Below are 17,284 nucleotides of genomic sequence, written 5' to 3' on the forward strand. Positions count from 1 at the left end.
CATCTACACTTTTATACATAGCAGAGCATTGTTCGGCGTTGGTGGCTTGTGGAATTGATCGCTGTTGTTCATCCATTCATTCATTCATGCGCTAGGCTTCATTAATACAATTGGAGTCATCTTTTGCTCTCGTTTGATTATCTTGGCATGTCCTCTCCATCCGAGGATCCTGTGCTTCTCTCAGAGAATCCTGCTCCCAACACCACTGACACCAGGAATGGCCACATGGTCATTCGGATTAGCAGCAGCTTCGTACAGAAAGCTCACGGGTTCGCGATTCAACGCCATAAACTGGCCTTTGAACCCAATGTAGCCCACCCTCGTGACGTCCTCTTCCCCGGCGCTCCAATTATCCTCGACAAAGATCGTGATGGACGTGGTCGTGTTCCAGTGCGCGCGGTTGAGAGGCAGCTCGAAGACGTCCGCGCCGGGAACCGGCTGTGGCATTTCAATGGTTTGGGTCGGGGTGAGCTCGGAGGCCGTTGAAAAGTCCAGGTCGTCGCGGTTCTTGAAGAGCTTGAGTGTTTTCGGCGCGGAGGGTGTGGGCGCGGTGTAGAAGAGGAGCGAGTGGACTTTGACTTGGCCGGTGAATCTGGTAGTTGTTGGATTAGATATGCACATGTTGCGAATGAGGGGCATCTGGGACAACGCACGGGATGTACATGAGTAGCTGTTCGTCCGCGTCGCTCTCGAGTTCGGGCTCGTCGTTCAATCTCTCGGACCAAGTTTTCTTCACAATGGCGGCGCCAGCCTTGGGGGTGGCCTCTTTGTCTCCCAGTCAATATACGGTCGAAGGATCAGATGCTGTCGGACGTACCGTTGAGTGTGTTAATGGAATCAAAGTCGATCTGGGAGTAGAGAAGAGACTGGACGGCGGGGGTGATGTCATTGGAATGGTCGTGGCCATCTTCATCATGGCAGTGGCCGCCATGGCCGTGGTCATGGTGGTGGTGGCCCGACATAATAATTCGTCTGGTTGGAGAGTCGAAGATGTTGACGATCGATGGCCCCGCAGATGATCGCCCGCTTCCCGTGACCTCGTTTGTTGACAGCTTAAAACCAACTACATGATATCGATCTTCTAGAACAATGATATAGATCATGGTCATTGTTCGTGATTGCATCGCTACGGTGGTGAAGCGGTAAAGCGTACTATGTTTCATGAATAAACAGCTCATCTTGGTCTCGGTCACCTAATTCAGCTGAAGATGGATATGCAATGCTAGCTAACCGAGTCGATCCCCCCAGCCTAGTGCCGGAAGCATCAGTGTCCCTTGGACAAAGACAAGTGACTTTGTGGATTCCCGTAGATCTTCGGAGTGTTTTATGTTGGGTTTTTGTCAACCAAATGTGCATAGAATACACCTATAAGCCGAAAGGTGCCAAAGACAGAACTAGCTCTGAAGGTGAATTCTCATAGTTGACATTTTCAACACAAGCATCGAACTGGCTCCAAAATACCTCAATATCCTGCTTAAGACCCCAGAGGTTGCGTGTTGCCCCGCACAGATCTGATCTCTCGGCGATTTGAAGGCAGAGTGCCGATTCAGAGCGATCTCGCCTCTGACTCGTCACTTTAAGAGTCACAGGCTGAGCCCCTAGTCTTAATGCCAGGATAATTGGAAGGATTGTGGAATACTCAAAGGCTGCGAGAATCTAGAATGTCGTTCGATGAGGTGAATGCAGGATTTCCATGTTTGTGCTCAGATAGTTTCCACCGGTCAAGTCACTCGGTAATACTCAGGTGCATATTCCAGCAGGTAACTCTTCTCGATCTTCGTGACGTCCCGAATGTATGTCTTATCACCAGTCTGCATGATCTCGTGGAAGATGACCCAGTCTGCCTTGCGGTTCTGATGATAACAGTCAGCCAAAGCAGGACCAATGTGAGGGAGAAGCACTTACAAACATCAACGAGGTAGGGTGAGCATGGAGAGTGAGTCCTCCGCTGACGGTCTTAAAGGTCCCATCCGGTTGCATCTTAGCGGCATGGGCAAAATAGCCCGTTGTTAGGCACCGCTGGATCTGCTCAGGTTGCTTGCTTGGATCAACGGCTCGGTGTGTGGACAGCGTTTCATCGACCTGGATACCAAACCGCTCCAGGTACCGTTTCAGCTGTCCCCGGATGCTCACAGCACGCTGCAGCGATTGATAGTTGAGAAGGTTGTCACGACACCACTTGGAGTCCTTTTTTCCCTTGGTGACGAACGCTTGGTAGACATTGAGGTAGGTCAAATGGTCGCCTTCCTCGACTGCGAATTTGCGCCGATTGCTTTCAGCGGACCGCTTGTCGCCCTCATGCTGTACCCACACCGTCCCTTGGAGACTGACCATGGCAGCTATCGAAAGAATTTCACTTAAGCAGCCAAACGATGGTGCAGCGAGCAAAACTTTGCCCATCATGGGATCCACTGCGAGTTCTGCCATCCGCATGCCGAGCGGCTTGGTAAGTTTGGCGTAATCATCCACCGCACCGAGGGAGAAAAGAAGCTCAAAAGCTCGAATCACAAGTTCCGCGGGAGGAGAAGTCAAAAAGTCAAAGCGGACAATGTTGTCGATGCCCAGGGCTTTCAACTGCATGATGACAGGGGCCAGGTTTGACCGTTGGATCTCAGGGACTGTGGCTTCGGGCAGCTGTTCGTATGCCTGCTGAGTATAGAGGCGAAAGCATTTGCCCGGCTTCGTTCTTCCAGCCCGCCCAGATCGCTGAGTGGCGGAAGCTTTCGAGATGGGCACAGCTGTCAACGTTTCGATGCCCGTACTAGGGTTGTAAGCCCTTAGTTTCGCGAAGCCGCAGTCAATCACGTATACAATCCCGTCAATGGTGACTGAGGCCTCCGCGATGTTGGTTGAAACGATGACCTTCCGCGTATTATCCGGTGTTGGTTCAAAGACATACATCTGCTGATCCGTCGAAAGGCCGGCGTAGAGAGGCAAGGGAAGCAATGCAGGAACCTTTGGGTGGAGAGTGGCAGCACGCTCCGATATCGCCTGAATTGCAGTATCGATCTCTTCTCGACCCGTCAAGAAGACCAAGATGTCCCCTTCTGCCTCTTGAGAATGTATGTCGAAGACTGTGTTGATGGCTCGTTTGACGTAATCTTCCGCAGGCGACTCAAGGAATAGCATGTCGACCGGATACATCCTGCCTTCTAGACTAATGATCCTGCCAGCACTTCCACCCAGATCAGCTGGCTCTGCATCGGGCCTGTACTCATCGTCGGTAAAGAAGCGCAGAAAGTCTTCGGCCTGCAAAGTCGCGCTACTGACAATAATCCGAAGCTCGGGCCGCTTCTTACGGATTTTCTTCAGGATCCCCAGGAGAACATCGGTGCTCAGAGACCTCTCATGAGCCTCATCCACCATGATCACAGAATAACGCGACAGTAGAGGATCCACCAGAGCCTCTCGCAGTAACATTCCATCCGTCAAGAATTTAATGCGGGTTGTCGCAGAGGTCAGGTCTTCAAAGCGGATGGAGTATCCCACCTCTTCGCCAACCTTGCAACGCATCTCCTCTGCCACTCGCTTTGCGACGGTCGTGGCAGCCACCCGGCGAGGCTGAATTCGTTGGTATTAGCCCGCCGTCTCTCATCTTCGGAGACCCGACTTACCTGAGTTACTGCAATGGCTTTCCCATCTTGACACCATCCGGCCTGGTCGAGGTACTGGGGCAGCTGGGTGGTTTTCCCACTGCCCGTCTGTCCCACTACTATGGTGACTGGGTAGGTCTCGACCAGATACTGCAAGCTTTGCTTGTGGCGGGCAATTGGCAGCAATGCAGCTGGCTTGTACAGTGCCGGGATAAAGGAGGAGGACAGATCCAGCTCCGAGGCCATTGTGCGATCATGCTGTCTGTGGGCATCAGAAAGAACGGCGAAGAGAAAGTTGCTCCTTCCTATCCCGAACAGGCAAGTGGCTCATCACGTGCACCCCACGTCACTGATTGGAGCTTTTGGCCCTCGTGATGATCGTTCCTGCTGCCTGTTGGTGTTTCTCTCCTTCTTCCATCACTCTCACTCCCCGGTGCTTTGCCTTGGATTCAGCGACAAGATGTCAGAGGACGAAAAGACTGTATGTTGCAGAACCCCCCGACCCCCGCCTGGAGCCATGGTGGCTTACTTCTCGTCAGCCGTCCACGCCTAACAAGGCCATCACGGCGCTCAGCACCAACAGCCCTCGCGCCGAGTCGCCGACAACTGCGCGCCCGCTGAACTTCGACGATGAGGAGCCCCAGGAGAGTGGAACAATATCTACAGCGACAGGATCTATCCAGCAGTCTGACCCCGAAACTGCCCCGGCTCCCCCACCAAAACCCCCTCGGCCCTTGAGCCCGCGCGAACAGTCGGAGCTCACCCTCAAGGAAGCTTTCCCGTCTCTCGATGGTGCTGTGGTCAAGGCCGTGCTGGTGGCAAGCAATTGGAATGTCGAACGGGCCTTCAACGCTCTTCTGGGTTTGTGGCGACTTGGTTACATGCAACAGCTATGGCGCTAACCGTCTCACCTTAGGTATGACCGATCCCACGGCCCAAGAGGATATGGTCCCTCCCCCAAAGCCGCCCCGTCCCTCTCAGCCCCCCACCACCACCGACTGGAGACAAGTGGAAGCGGATGAACGGTATGCGCGCCAACTCGCCGAGCACTACAACTCCTCCCGCGGCGGGCCGCGTCCAGGGTGGGAGAGTGACCCACGGTATCAGCGTCCCAGAGGTAGCGAGGAGGATGACGAGAGAGACTACAGCTTTTTTGATGGTATGGCGCAATGCGCACCCTTTTCAAGATCACGCAGAGCTGATAGATGGTGACGGTAGATGACCTGCCCGTGATCCGTGACAACATCAAGAAAGGCTTCCTGGAGACACAGACCAAGGTCAACTCGTGGGTTGCGAATTTGAAGAAGAGAATTGATGGGGAGGATGTGGACGAGGAGGATGACGGCTACTCTGCGCCGCCCCAGACATATGGCCCCCCACGGCGCAGTGGTGACATGAGCCGTCGCAGTGGAGATCGCGAACGTTATGACGCAGATCCGCAGGTGCTGGGTGATGACTTTTCGGCGCTTGAGCTGAGAGACTCAGAGGGTAAGCATTGGCTGATTGTTTTTCCATGTCCCGCTAACACCGTCCCAGCTCCTCCCACGCGCCCACCGCGTCCCGGAGCCAACTTCAGTTTCCAGAAAGCGTCTTCCCCATCGCCAGACCGACGCAAAGTGTCTTTCCAGGAGGGTCCGCCGATTGAGATTGACACTGCCGCTAAGCGGCAGTCTTCAACGAGCAACAAGACGAGCAAGTGGCAGCCTCTGTCTCAAGTGGACCCGTCCCCAGTCGCCGAAAATGACCCGTTCAGCTTGGGCGATAGTGATGATGAGAAGGACACGAAACCCAAGGAGCCGACCACGGTCTCGGAGAGCGAGCAAATCAAGAAAGCTACAGAGGAGGCTATGTCGGGCGACATGGGTTCTTCCAAGGACAGCAAACCGGACGAGTCTTCGAAGTGATCGCGATCAACCACCTTGTACCCCCCAAATTGCTCCTCTATCCCTACTTCACCTTTGTTAGCCTGAGATGCCCCCCCTGTCTATTGCCTGTTTTGTTGAGATTATGATACCGAGTAGAAGTAGCCAGCATCTATCCGATTCCAAGTCTACTATCTTCAATCCGTAGACATTACTGTATTTGTAAAAAATAAAAGTGAAAAAAAGCAAAGGGTATCTATCGGCCACTTCGACCTCGCAACGCCTGAAACCAGGAACCAGAAACACACCAGGATTTCTAACCCAATACCTCGCGCGAGCAAAAGAAACCTCCCAATTACTCCGCCATGGCGGGTGCATTCGAGACACCCCGCTTGGAAGCTTCCTTCCGCAGATCCTTGATCACCGTCTGGAGTGACCAGTTAGAGGTGATACAACGAGGATGACGAGCTACTAACCGCCAGGGCGTCGGGATTGACGCCATTCTCGATCAGAGACACGCAGAGCGACAGCTCCGTGCGGTCGAGGTTGGTATTCTGCGCATGAATGACGGTGTCAGCCCCGCGCTTGCATGTCACGCCGCATGGCATGCTACTTACGAGGAGCGTGGAGATCTCGTGAAGAATGTCGATGACCTCGCGCGCGGCCTGGCGCTTGTCATCAGCTTGGGAGGGCATGGCCTGATGGTGGTGGATTGTTGATGTTGATGTTGAAGTTGAGTTGATGTGGGGGAGCGGCAGGCATTGTCACTGGTTGATGAGTTTCTTTTTTTTTTGTCCTTCTCAACCCTACACGATCCAGGTACTGCCCGGAATGCCCAACCTGATCATCTCGGACATCCATTCCTTGAAGAGGAACGAAGCTCTGGATATTCTGTCTCAGATCGCACGCGTCGAGAAAAAGACATTCCCCACCAATGAGGCATTCGGCTTCGGCGAAGACTTGTGGAGAAAGAAGCCCAACACGCGAGTGCTCTACGCGACGGACGGAGGCTCGGAGATTATTGCCTATGCCGTCTATGTGCGGCAGAAGGGGGTAGCTCTGCTGCACAAGGTGTGCGTTGTGCCGACCTATCGCCGACAAGGTATCGGGCTGCAGCTCATGTCCTACATTCAACAGCGACTGCGGAAGGAGGGCTGCCAGAGCATCCAGCTCTGGGTGGACCAGGCTAGGGAGCCCGCCCGGGCATTGTATGTCCGCTGTGGATTCGAGGAGCGCGAGGTGATCCCTGACTACTACGCCCCTGGGCGCACTGGCATCCGAATGGTCCTCGATCTCGATGGGGAACATGCCGGTTAAGGCCAAGCCCATTTTCGGGCCATTTTCCTCTTCACCTTTGCCGTGTTCCTTGCCTGCTCAAGTTTTGGAGGGGGTCAGAGATCATGGTGGTGGTTGGGCATTTCAGTGCTCCTTGGCTGCCACAGGAGTATCCCTTGCTAGACCTTCGATCCACGAGCCCTACCGGGGCAGGGCCCATTCTCGGCTGTCACTCTGCTACATACTTTGACGTCGCACATATCCAGGTATGGCTTTTTTCAAAGGGCACACCTTGAATATCTCCTTGTCGCCGGCCCCCCTGGGCACGCCGAGTGCCAGGGAGGATTACCCTTCGAGGAGTCTACAGAGCTTAATCTTTACCTTCTGTCTCCTTCCATCCTTTCTTGTCTCTCTCACCCTCTGATTGAAGTTGTCTGGCGTGCAGTTTGGTAATTCGTCTGCGCCTCATCACGCTGTCTCTTCATCAACCCTACCGGTGTGCGGGACGTCATCCGGTCCTCTCAACCAACGATGGCGCTTTTCTTTCTGTCCATTGCTTTGGCGCTGCTGTCTGCGGTTGACGCAGCTTCTATATCTGCCAACTACCCGGTCAATGCACAGCTGCCTCCAGTCGCGCGAGTCGACCAGCACTTTCAATTTGTTTTCGCATCAAGCACGTTTGCCAACACCGACGCAGACACGAAATATTCGCTCAAAAATGCACCATCATGGCTTGAAGTGGATAGCAGCAGCCGGACGCTTTCAGGCACTCCGTCTTCTGAGGACACTGGCCCCAAGAAGTTCCAGCTCGTGGGATCAGACGGATCGGATTCTGATAGCATGGATGTCACCCTGATAGTCACGACGGATCGAGGACCAACTTTGGGAAAGCCGCTTATCACGCAGTTGCAGGCCGTGGGTCCTGTTTCCTACCCGTCGACTCTGTTCATACAACCTGGGCATGATTTTACCATTCCTTTCGACAAGGACACTTTCCAGAACACGCACCCCTCCACAATTTATTACGGGACTTCACCTAATAATACGCCACTGCCGTCCTGGATCGACTTCGACGCTGCAGCACTGAAATTCTCTGGGAATAGCCCGTCTTTTCCAGGTTCGAGCTCAGATCCCTTCACATTCCAGCTTATCGCATCGGACGTAGCTGGTTACAGCGCAGTCAATGTAACATTTGAAATCGTGATCGGCCCGCACATTTTGGCGTTCAACGAGACCACCCAGACCTTCAATCTCACCAGGGGCCAGAAATTCAGCAGTCCCAGTTATCGAGATCTTCTTTCGCTTGATGGATCTCAAACATCGAGCAAAGATGTGACGTCCGTTGATGCTGACTTGCCCGACTGGTTAACATTGGACAAGGCCACAATCTCGTTCAATGGCACACCGTCCGATGATGCTGTGAACCAGAATATCACCATCACAGTAACGGATACCTACCAAGACCAGGCGAAGTTCATGCTTCGGCTCGAATTCCTCGAGCTGTTCCTTGACACGATTCAAGGCTGCGAAGCCACCATTGGCGAGGACTTTACGTTTGTGTTCAACCAGTCGATCGTCACCGACAACTCCGTGCAGCTTGATGTCGGTCTGAACCAGCAACTCTCATCGTGGCTTACCTACGACTCCGGCAACAAGACGCTCCACGGACACGTTCCGGCGGACATGCAGCCTCAGAAATGGACCATTCCCCTAACTGCGCATCAAGGATCCACCGAGAACACGCGGACCTTTGAACTTAATATTGTCAAAGCATCGGATCATCATGATCCTGAAGATCCTTCCAGTCCATTTTCATCATCCGTCAGTCCCTCTCACAGGAAAGCGGGGATTATCGCGATCTCCGTTGTGATCCCCATCGTTGCAGTGTTGAGTCTTGTGGTTCTCTTTTTTTGCTTGCGTCGCCGAAGAAAGTCAACTTCTGTGGAAGAAGAGCTCCCGAACCCAAAAGGTTCTCCTCCACCGCGGCCCGCACGCCCGGATGCACCGCTAGCTCATCCAGATACAGCTTTCCATGAAGAGCCTTCTGAGGAAGACACTTCATATGGCTGGTTGCGCTCAACCATCCCTGCTTCCGATCTGCCTAAACTCGAGCTTGGGCCAGCGTGGAACATGGAATCATTCGGGAAAGAGCAGGCCCCGATTCCGCAACCACAACCAAGTCCGCCACCCCGTTCTCCTGCCAGAGGTACCTTCGTTCCGCTGAGAGACTCAACCGCAGAGGGAGAGAAGAAACCGGCCAGTAACTCTCCCCCCAAGTCTCCTCCTAAGAAGCAGGCTCAGCGCCTTTCTTTCAACAACCCTTCTCCCGTGCGCCGTCGCCGCTCCAGCCGACGCGAACCCTTGAAAACGATTCAACCACGAGCTCTGAAGCGCGAATCTGTTCAATCAACGCGTTCGAAGCGATATTCCAAGCGGTCTAGTGGAATCTCATCTGTTGCCTCTGGATTGCCGGTGCGACTCAGCGGGGCCGGTCATGGTGCCGGTGGATTTGGACCTCCAGGACATGGTGTGGTGCAGCTATCCTGGCAAAACGCCAAAGCCTCCTTCCCCAACGATGAGAATAGCCTGAATAACATTACACCCCTGTTTCCTCGACCCCCAAATGCGCGGACCAGACACAGCATGGCATCCAGCATCCCAGACCCTACGAAGCGGATGACGTTGCGAACCGTGGAGCGCGACGACTCGCCCACCTCCGAAGCAGACTCCCTGGAAGCCTTTGTGCACAGTCGTGCCAAGCACCGAAACTCGACCAACCCGTTGTTCTCTGGCCAGCTTGACCGCCGCGCCTCCTCCGGGCTGCGCGCCCTCGAGCGAGCACGCAGTCTGCGCAATCGGGCAGACACCGTCTCTGTGTCGACCTTCTCCGATGAATACCGACAATCTATCCAAGATCGGCCCGTCTCGATGGCCCTGTCGGCCTCCGAATACGGCGGCGAAGACAACCGCTTCTCTCAGTACCAGAATCTACAGCCTCCATCCAATCTACACCCCCTTGCCGAGGGCGCCGAAATGAGTCGCAGCCAGCTCAGCCTGGCACACGACTACCGCGGCGTCATTTCTCCACTTCCTCGATTCTGGAGTGATAATAGTCTGAGCAGTGCCCGCCGCTTGGCATCTGGGAACTATGAAAAGCCCCCGCAGCCCTCGGGTGGAGGAGCGTCCGCCATGCCCCAGAGCTCTTCGATGGTCTCCGATCTCGAGGAGCACCTTTCCCGCAAGGCTAGCCCTCAGAAGGGCAAGAAACAGGACTGGGGAATGTCGCTGGAACCACCACCCGCCCTGAAGAATCTCAGCAGCCAGGGCCTGCCGATTGCCAGCAGCGGCGAGCTTGCATTTGTGTAATAATCCAACTATCTTTGGTTTCTAATTGCTTGGCGTTTGGGGGCATTGCGAACATGATATCCATCCTTTTTCCTTTCTTGTCGGCTTTACTCTCTTAATGTGACACTAGTTGTATTCGGGTCGGAAGACTTTTCCCTTGGAGTGTGCCTTGGGGGATTGCCAGTGCGCCGTATCCGGGTGAGATAGATCGGAGACTTCTTGTTCTTCTCTTTGTCGCTGGAATGAATGATTTCTTCTAATAATATCTGCTTCGGGCACTACTCCTTGTTCTTCTTTTTATACTTTGTCGCCCACATCGGTTCTTTGTAGTAACCGGGCACGTGACCGTCCACGGTCAGACTCCCGTAATTCCATTACAGAAATCTCTGCCTGCTGCACTGATAGCGATAGGACATCCCACATTGGTGTTCTTGTGCCTCTTCTTCCTTCTCTACCTCCTTCTTCGTCCTCATTGCCTCCTTCGTGTCTTCATCCTCACTCACCTCACGGTTCTTTACCGGCCTCCCCACCGATCCTGCTCTGGTCATTGTGTCCCCACTCCCGATTCCGGCCTTTATCGCGGGAACCAGCCTACGCGCTGAAAGTGTGCCCTCACCTCACCTGACCCTCTTAACTCTTCTCTCCTCCTCACCTCTTCCGCTTCCTCCACCGCATTCACCCGGTGCTTTACTCTCGATTCCCCCCAGAATCATACCTCGATCTCGTTTGTCACAATGGGTCAGACTTTGTCAGAGCCCGTAGTTGAAAAGGTCAGTGGGCAAAAATTCCCTTCATTCCCCCACACTGCTGCCATCCTGACGTCGGCTGTTTGCTGGCGCTCGCTGTCCACCACCCAACCCCCCTAAATCCCTGCTCAGTGTGGACGCTTGCCATGGTGGAGAGTCCCTGGTGGGAGTTGGCTGCACTGAATTTGTTTTTGCTGGGGTGCTACTGGCTGCCCCGCATGCATCTGCTGTCCTGCCCGGAGGGGGAAGGGGGTGCTCCAAGGCGACCTCGAGTCGGCACATGGGCTGGCTTTGCTCATCAAGTCTGCTACTGTGATATTCTGAACGACGCTGACAGTCGTGGTTTTCTGCTAGACATCGGCCGAGGGTGGAGATGAGTGCTGCGTATATGGTGTCTCCGCGATGCAAGGCTGGCGCATCAGCATGGAGGATGCCCATGCCGCCATTCTGGACATGCACGCAAAGTATTCAGACGACAGCGATGGCAAACCGACGGACCCGGACAATCGTCTCGCCTTCTTTGGAGTGTATGACGGCCACGGTGGAGACAAAGTCGCGTTATTTGCAGGAGAAAATGTCCACAAGATTGTCGCCAAACAGGACGCGTTCGCCAAGGGTGATATTGAACAGGCTCTGAAAGATGGTTTCCTGGCTACCGACCGGGCGATCTTAGAAGGTGTGTTGATGCTAGATGGGGCAGAGGGAAAGAAAGCAGTCCTGACCAGCTTCGCGATACAGATCCCAAGTATGAAGAGGAGGTGTCGGGTTGCACAGCATCAGTCGGCGTCATCTCCAAACACAAGATCTGGGTGGTACGTCGTTGCCCTGTCGGAACAGCTCGAGGTTGGGATGGCTGACATATGACAGGCAAATGCGGGTGATTCGCGGTCAGTTCTGGGAGTCAAGGGCCGCGCAAAGCCCCTGTCCTTTGACCACAAACCTCAGAATGAAGGTGTGTTGTTTCTTGGAAAACACAAGAGTGTTTTGCTGAAGGATTATTCTAGGCGAGAAAGCTCGTATCAGTGCCGCGGGTGGATTTGTTGACTTCGGTCGTGTCAATGGCAACCTGGCACTGTCTCGTGCACTCGGTGACTTCGAATTCAAGAAGAGTCCTGAGCTGTCTCCCGAGCAGCAGATTGTGACTGCATTCCCCGACGTGACTGTCCACGACCTGACTGACGACGATGAGTTCCTGGTGATTGCTTGCGACGGTACGCGATTTGTCTACATTCTCCCGGAACTACTAAAACTAAAATACTACTAGGCATCTGGGATTGCCAGTCTTCCCAAGCGGTGGTCGAATTCGTCCGAAGAGGCATTGCGGCCAAGCAGGACCTCTACCGAATCTGTGAGAACATGATGGATAACTGCCTGGCTTCCAACAGCGAGACTGGTGGTGTCGGTTGTGACAACATGACCATGACCATCATCGGCCTGCTGAATGGCAAGAGCAAGGAGGAGTGGTATAAGCAAGTCGCCGAGCGGGTTGCAAACGGGGACGGGCCTTGCGCTCCTCCCGAGTACGGCAAGTCTCACGAGGAAGCCGAGGCCGAAAGTCACACTTCGTGCTGACCGTCCACACTTGAGCAGCCGAATTCCGCGGTCCGGGCATCCGCAACCAATTCGAAGACAACCCGGAGGAGTATGATCTGGAGATGGAGCGTCCGCGTGGGTTCAGTGTCCGCTCCGGTCGGATCATCTTGCTGGGCGACGGCACCGAAGTTGTCCCGGACCAGAACGAGGAGGAGCTGTTTGACCAGACCGAGGAAGACCAGGACTTGGCGAATCAAGTGCACCACGAGACCCCCGATGCGACCCGGAACGAGCGCGAGGAGACCCCGGGGCCTCAGGGGAAGCAGGATGGAGCATCTGCTGCTCAAATATCGGAATCTCCCGCCTCCACCGCTGACGCCGACAAGAAGTCTACGTAGCTGATTTTTTGTTTCTATCTGTTTGGTGTTTTTATTATTTTTTTTTTCCGTCAACGACCCCCGCTACCCTGATTCTACGAACCATGCCCTTTTTCTTTTTCTTTTCTTTTGCTTCGAGGAGATGTGGGATTACTGTTCGAGTGTGAGAAGGGGGGGAAGGACGGAGGCTGCGGTGGAGGGAAGAGTCGGGAATGTCCATCCATGGGGGTAGTTGAAGAGCACTGCGCCGGGAGCAGAGAGGGCATCATGTGTTTTCTTATCTTTCTTCTTTTATGCCGTCACAACACACGAGATACCGCAGAAAATGCCCGCTATTGACGAACCACCCACTCTCCTTCCACGACACGCCCGGTACAATTGGCCCGCCTCATGGGGGATGGTAGAAGTGGATTTTCCGCCGTGGAGCTGGGAGGGATGGGAGTGTAGAGCACGTGTCGACTGAGGGATGCAAACAAGTGCAATTTGCAGAGAGGAAAACACACCCACCCACAATCTGGCCCCCTGTAATGTAACTAACCCTCCCAAGCGCTGGGCCCCGGAGTGAAAATTACCCGCAATCTAACCCGGGAATACCCACTTATTGATTCCTGACACTCGTCATATTATTTTCCAAGGCCGTCTCTCTCCTTTTCCTGTTATCGTTCCTTTCCTCCTACCCCGGAGGAATCCCCCCATCTTGTGACCCCCGGGCCAATCTTTCCATCTTATTTTGAACCCCTCCTCTCGGTGCGCCCACCGTCCAGCCATGCCGTCTCCTCCGTCTCCCTCCGCCAAGCGCAAGCGCAGCGGCTCACAACACACGCCCGCCCAGGGAAAGTCTCATTCATCGGCGACCGAGCTGCAACCCTCCTCGCGCGACGCGTCCGGGGAAGAAGGTGGTGAGGATTCCACCGGCCCAGGCAATGTTCCCCCTCCGACGACCATGGGGACCAAACACAAGAAACAGCAATCCTCGACGACGGGGGACGCGGTGCAGCCATCGAAACGTGCCCGCAAGAGCTCTGGCGACGCGAGTCTCCACTCTGCTTCGACTGTGATGCCCAACGGCGACGCCCAGATTCACAAGGAAGACCCCGGCGAGCCGTCAGAGACCACCGTGGCCAGCAGTGACATTGAGAGCCAGCCGAGAGCTCGGCCCGGGCTGCACATCAAGATGCCTGAGCAGGAGGCCATCGCACCGCCGCTGCGTGGCGGACTGCAGGACCCTGTGGGATACCATACCAACCCGCCGCCAACGGGTCGGCCGGTCCGGGTGTACGCGGATGGAGTGTTTGATCTGTTTCATCTGGGGTAAGCCTTTTTTTTCTCTTATCGGATGCGAAAATTGTGGTTGCCGGCGATGCTAACTGGATGGTTTCTAGTCATATGAGACAATTGGAACAGGCGAAGAAGGCTTTCCCAGATGTTTTCCTCATTGTCGGTGTCACGGGCGACGGGGAGACACACATGCGCAAGGGTCTGACCGTTCTCAGCGGTGCAGAGCGTGCCGAGACCCTCCGGCATTGCAAATGGGTGGATGAGGTGATTCCCAACTGCCCCTGGGTTGTGACGCCGGAATTCCTGTCCGAGCACAAGATCGACTACGTCGCGCACGATGACCTGCCCTACGAGGCAGCTGAGGGTGATGATATCTACGAGCCTATCAAGGCCCAGGGCAAGTTCCTGGTGACCCAGAGAACGGAGGGAGTCAGCACCACAGGCATCATCACTCGGTATGTTTTTTGCGTTTCTACTGCCCTCCAACTTGTCTAACGTACACCAGCATCGTCCGAGACTATGACCAGTACATCTCCCGCCAGTTCAAGCGCGGTGCATCCCGTCAAGAACTGAACGTCTCGTGGCTGAAGAAGAACGAGCTCGAGATCAAACGCCATGTGACAGAGATTCGCGACAACATCCGCACCAACTGGACCACGACCGGCCAGGAACTGGGCCGCGAATTGCGTCAGATCTGGCAGAACAGCCGGCCCGGCAGCCCCGCGCCCAGTGCACGCACTAGCATGGACTTTGGCAATGGCCGTGGTCCTCTCACTAGTCCCACGGGCGGCAGCAAGTCTCATCTCTCGCGCGTGGAAACCCTCAACCGTCCAGATAGCCCGATGGGCTCCCCGCGGAACGAGGACTTCGCGACGGGGTACAGCCTGGGTTTGATTGGGGGCGTGCGAACATGGGTATGTTTTCTTTTTTCTCCAAAATTTTTTCTTGGCATGTCATATCTAACGATTTAGCAGATGATGCGCAGCCGCCAATCGCTTCAGGAACCCGTGAGTCACCCTCACTCGCCGATGGACGAAGATGACGGAGACTCTGAGCCCAACGGCTTCGAAGAAGAACTCCGCGGCCGCACTGGTGGCACCGGAGTCTCTACGTCGCAGTAGATAACACAATCTGATCCTGCATATTGTTTTCCTTTCTGTCACTTGCATTCTGATCTTGTTTTACTTCCGTCAACATTGCTAGGACTGGTTTTTCTCTTTCCTATGTCTGGCGCACCGGTGTTTTCGTCTCGCTGCTCTGATCCCATCCTCTTTTCCCTAATGCTCCATCTCAAATTGAAGTCCCGTCTCCTTCCCGCCTCTTCTGCTTTCTTCTCTCATTTCATCTTTGTCGTCCTATTCCCTTCTTCATTTCTGTTTTGTATTGTTGATTGATTGACACAAAAGTCGCGACTGTGGACATGCGCTGGGACCGGCTCTCAAGAGAATTTGTGGAAACGCTTTTCTACTTGGCTGGGATATTTATTGGGTTTCATTACGGATATAGACTGTGCGGGCTCTCGACAGTTCATCTCGGGTTCAATGCCACCTTATTATTATGCAGAAAACGATGCAATAGACCGTATATCTTCTGTGCACTACCATAAAACTTATACAATTTGAAAGTAAACTTAGAAAGTCACAGTTGAGGATCAAGATATAATGTATTTCTAATCAGTCTATCCTCTCTTGTCTTGTCTTTCTATCTTCTTTCTCATGAAAATGAGCAGCAGGAGTGGGTATCACGAACAACAAAACACCAAACAAAAGAACGAAAAAAAATCTCAGGCGGCCGCCATAATCGCCAACCTCGGCCTCGCCCTCCTCGGCGTCTGCGTCCTCAAATCATCCAGCGCGCACATGTCCGGCACCCCCAGCCCCTTGACAAGTGGAACAGCCTGGCCAGGCTTTGAACAAAGCACCGCGCGCAACTGATCCCTCAGATCCACGGCATCGCGACACAAATCCGGCTCGATGAGCCCCTTCGCAGCAGGATCACAGCGCGCCGTCACCGCCAGATCAAACTGCTGCAGCCCTCGCACGCTGAGCAGCGGCACGAGCCACGGCTCCGCCACCGCAAGCGGCAGCCGCTGGCCGGCTACCACGACCGCACCGCCGCCGGAGATCGTCCCCGTGAACCGGCCCAGGTCCAGCGAGAGCCGCAGCTCGCGCAGGTTGGGCAGGGAGGCGACGCGCGCCCAGAACTGCGTCCACAGCGCGTCCGAGTGCGTGTGTGCGTAGATCGAGCGGGCGTGGCACTCTCCCGCGAGCGGTTTCCAGACGGGCGTCCACTGCACCGTTAGGCGGCGGATGCCGCGCAGCCGGCGCGGCCCCACGGCGCGGGCGAAGGCGACGAAGGTGTGCAGGTCGTCGACGTCGAAGACGGCGTTGGTGTAGAGCTGGTCGGCGGTCTCGGCGTAGATGGCGCGGCAGGTGCGCAGGAGGGCGGCGCCGCTGTCTGAGAGGGACGAGGGCAGTTGCTCGTGGGTGTGGGGGTAGAGGAGGCCGTCGGAGTGGCCGGACTCGCGGCCGGAGTACTCGCGCCAGCGGGCCGGGGTGCGCGGGCAGCAGTGGCGATGCTGTGTGATGGAGGGCGTGGCGTGCTCGCACCGCACGTGCCGGATCTTGCCCTTGAGTTGCACGAGATGCACCGCGCCGTCGCCGAAGACGTAACCCCAGATCATCTGGCGGATCTCGGGGGGCATGCGCTGGAGTAGGTTGCTGGATCCCTGTGCGGCCATGGGGCCGGCTAGGTCGATCGGGGCGTCGTCGTGGGATTCGATGGCGGGGGCGCAGATCTGGCGTTCTTGGATCAGGGCGCGGACGGCATCTTGCCAGCGGCGGCCGGTGGGATAGTAGTGGTAGATGGAGTAGGGGTCGCGAACGACCCAGGCGTCGAAGTGGCGCATTGTGTATGGAAAATTGTGTATGGGAAAAAAAAAAAACAGAGTCTCAGGATAAGCTCAAATAAGCAATGATAAAGTGAAGCAATGGCAGTCGAATGAGGTAGATGTCAATGTCAATCCCATCCCCAGTCCTAGATAATTACCCCGGGATAAATGCGGGGGGGAAAGTGGACATGTTATATGGGGCGAGGCAAATGTGAAAATCCCTTATCCGGTGAAGCTGATCGGGAGTTGTCGGCGCGGACTGCAACGCTATGACGACATTTGCTAGAGGAGCAGAGTGCTCCGCTAGGGCTAGACTGGATATAGTCGGAGCTAGGCACTCACTACTGTACCTACTACTGTACATACTGTCTCATAATCCGGGGCT

At 55.0% G+C, this 17,284-nt stretch overlaps 9 protein-coding genes across 9 annotated transcripts; 5 read left to right on the forward strand and 4 right to left on the reverse strand.

Annotated features, from left to right (window-relative positions):
- Window positions 1-180: 180 nt before the first annotated feature.
- PFLUO_LOCUS7792 (uncharacterized protein) lies at window positions 181-962 on the reverse strand (the record flags this gene model as incomplete). The annotated part of the gene is made up of 3 exons (XM_073785463.1): window positions 181-592; window positions 654-765; window positions 818-962. The coding sequence occupies 3 exons, from the start codon at window positions 960-962 to the stop codon at window positions 181-183; spliced, it is 669 nt and encodes a 222-aa protein (XP_073641816.1).
- Window positions 963-1,721: 759 nt separating this feature from the next.
- PFLUO_LOCUS7793 (uncharacterized protein) lies at window positions 1,722-3,839 on the reverse strand (the record flags this gene model as incomplete). The annotated part of the gene is made up of 3 exons (XM_073785464.1): window positions 1,722-1,853; window positions 1,906-3,561; window positions 3,615-3,839. The coding sequence occupies 3 exons, from the start codon at window positions 3,837-3,839 to the stop codon at window positions 1,722-1,724; spliced, it is 2,013 nt and encodes a 670-aa protein (XP_073641817.1).
- A 214-nt stretch (window positions 3,840-4,053) lies between these two features.
- Window positions 4,054-5,497, forward strand: PFLUO_LOCUS7794 (ubiquitin-binding protein cue5; the record flags this gene model as incomplete). Its single annotated transcript, XM_073785465.1, has 5 exons — window positions 4,054-4,074; window positions 4,133-4,454; window positions 4,510-4,752; window positions 4,812-5,081; window positions 5,130-5,497. 5 exons carry the CDS (start codon window positions 4,054-4,056, stop codon window positions 5,495-5,497), a joined length of 1,224 nt encoding a protein of 407 aa, XP_073641818.1.
- Window positions 5,498-5,810: 313 nt separating this feature from the next.
- Window positions 5,811-6,150, reverse strand: PFLUO_LOCUS7795 (uncharacterized protein; the record flags this gene model as incomplete). Its single annotated transcript, XM_073785467.1, has 3 exons — window positions 5,811-5,882; window positions 5,932-6,009; window positions 6,073-6,150. 3 exons carry the CDS (start codon window positions 6,148-6,150, stop codon window positions 5,811-5,813), a joined length of 228 nt encoding a protein of 75 aa, XP_073641819.1.
- A 136-nt stretch (window positions 6,151-6,286) lies between these two features.
- On the forward strand, window positions 6,287-6,772 carry PFLUO_LOCUS7796 (uncharacterized protein; the record flags this gene model as incomplete). Its single annotated transcript, XM_073785468.1, has 1 exon — window positions 6,287-6,772. One exon carries the CDS (start codon window positions 6,287-6,289, stop codon window positions 6,770-6,772), a length of 486 nt encoding a protein of 161 aa, XP_073641820.1.
- Window positions 6,773-7,261: 489 nt separating this feature from the next.
- On the forward strand, window positions 7,262-10,096 carry PFLUO_LOCUS7797 (polarity establishment/cellular polarization; the record flags this gene model as incomplete). The annotated part of the gene is made up of 1 exon (XM_073785469.1): window positions 7,262-10,096. The coding sequence occupies one exon, from the start codon at window positions 7,262-7,264 to the stop codon at window positions 10,094-10,096; it is 2,835 nt and encodes a 944-aa protein (XP_073641821.1).
- Window positions 10,097-11,223: 1,127 nt separating this feature from the next.
- Window positions 11,224-12,752, forward strand: PFLUO_LOCUS7798 (Protein phosphatase 2C 2; the record flags this gene model as incomplete). Its single annotated transcript, XM_073785470.1, has 6 exons — window positions 11,224-11,497; window positions 11,560-11,633; window positions 11,689-11,773; window positions 11,826-12,032; window positions 12,086-12,376; window positions 12,412-12,752. 6 exons carry the CDS (start codon window positions 11,224-11,226, stop codon window positions 12,750-12,752), a joined length of 1,272 nt encoding a protein of 423 aa, XP_073641822.1.
- Window positions 12,753-13,497: 745 nt separating this feature from the next.
- On the forward strand, window positions 13,498-15,130 carry PFLUO_LOCUS7799 (choline-phosphate cytidylyltransferase; the record flags this gene model as incomplete). Its single annotated transcript, XM_073785471.1, has 4 exons — window positions 13,498-14,042; window positions 14,114-14,464; window positions 14,515-14,923; window positions 14,984-15,130. 4 exons carry the CDS (start codon window positions 13,498-13,500, stop codon window positions 15,128-15,130), a joined length of 1,452 nt encoding a protein of 483 aa, XP_073641823.1.
- Window positions 15,131-15,792: 662 nt separating this feature from the next.
- Window positions 15,793-16,917, reverse strand: PFLUO_LOCUS7800 (uncharacterized protein; the record flags this gene model as incomplete). The annotated part of the gene is made up of 1 exon (XM_073785472.1): window positions 15,793-16,917. One exon carries the CDS (start codon window positions 16,915-16,917, stop codon window positions 15,793-15,795), a length of 1,125 nt encoding a protein of 374 aa, XP_073641824.1.
- Between the last annotated feature and the right edge of the window lie 367 nt (window positions 16,918-17,284).

The sequence above is a fragment of the Penicillium psychrofluorescens genome, assembly GCF_964197705.1.
Source record: "Penicillium psychrofluorescens genome assembly, chromosome: 5".
NCBI classification, from domain to species: Eukaryota; Fungi; Ascomycota; class Eurotiomycetes; order Eurotiales; family Aspergillaceae; genus Penicillium; species Penicillium psychrofluorescens.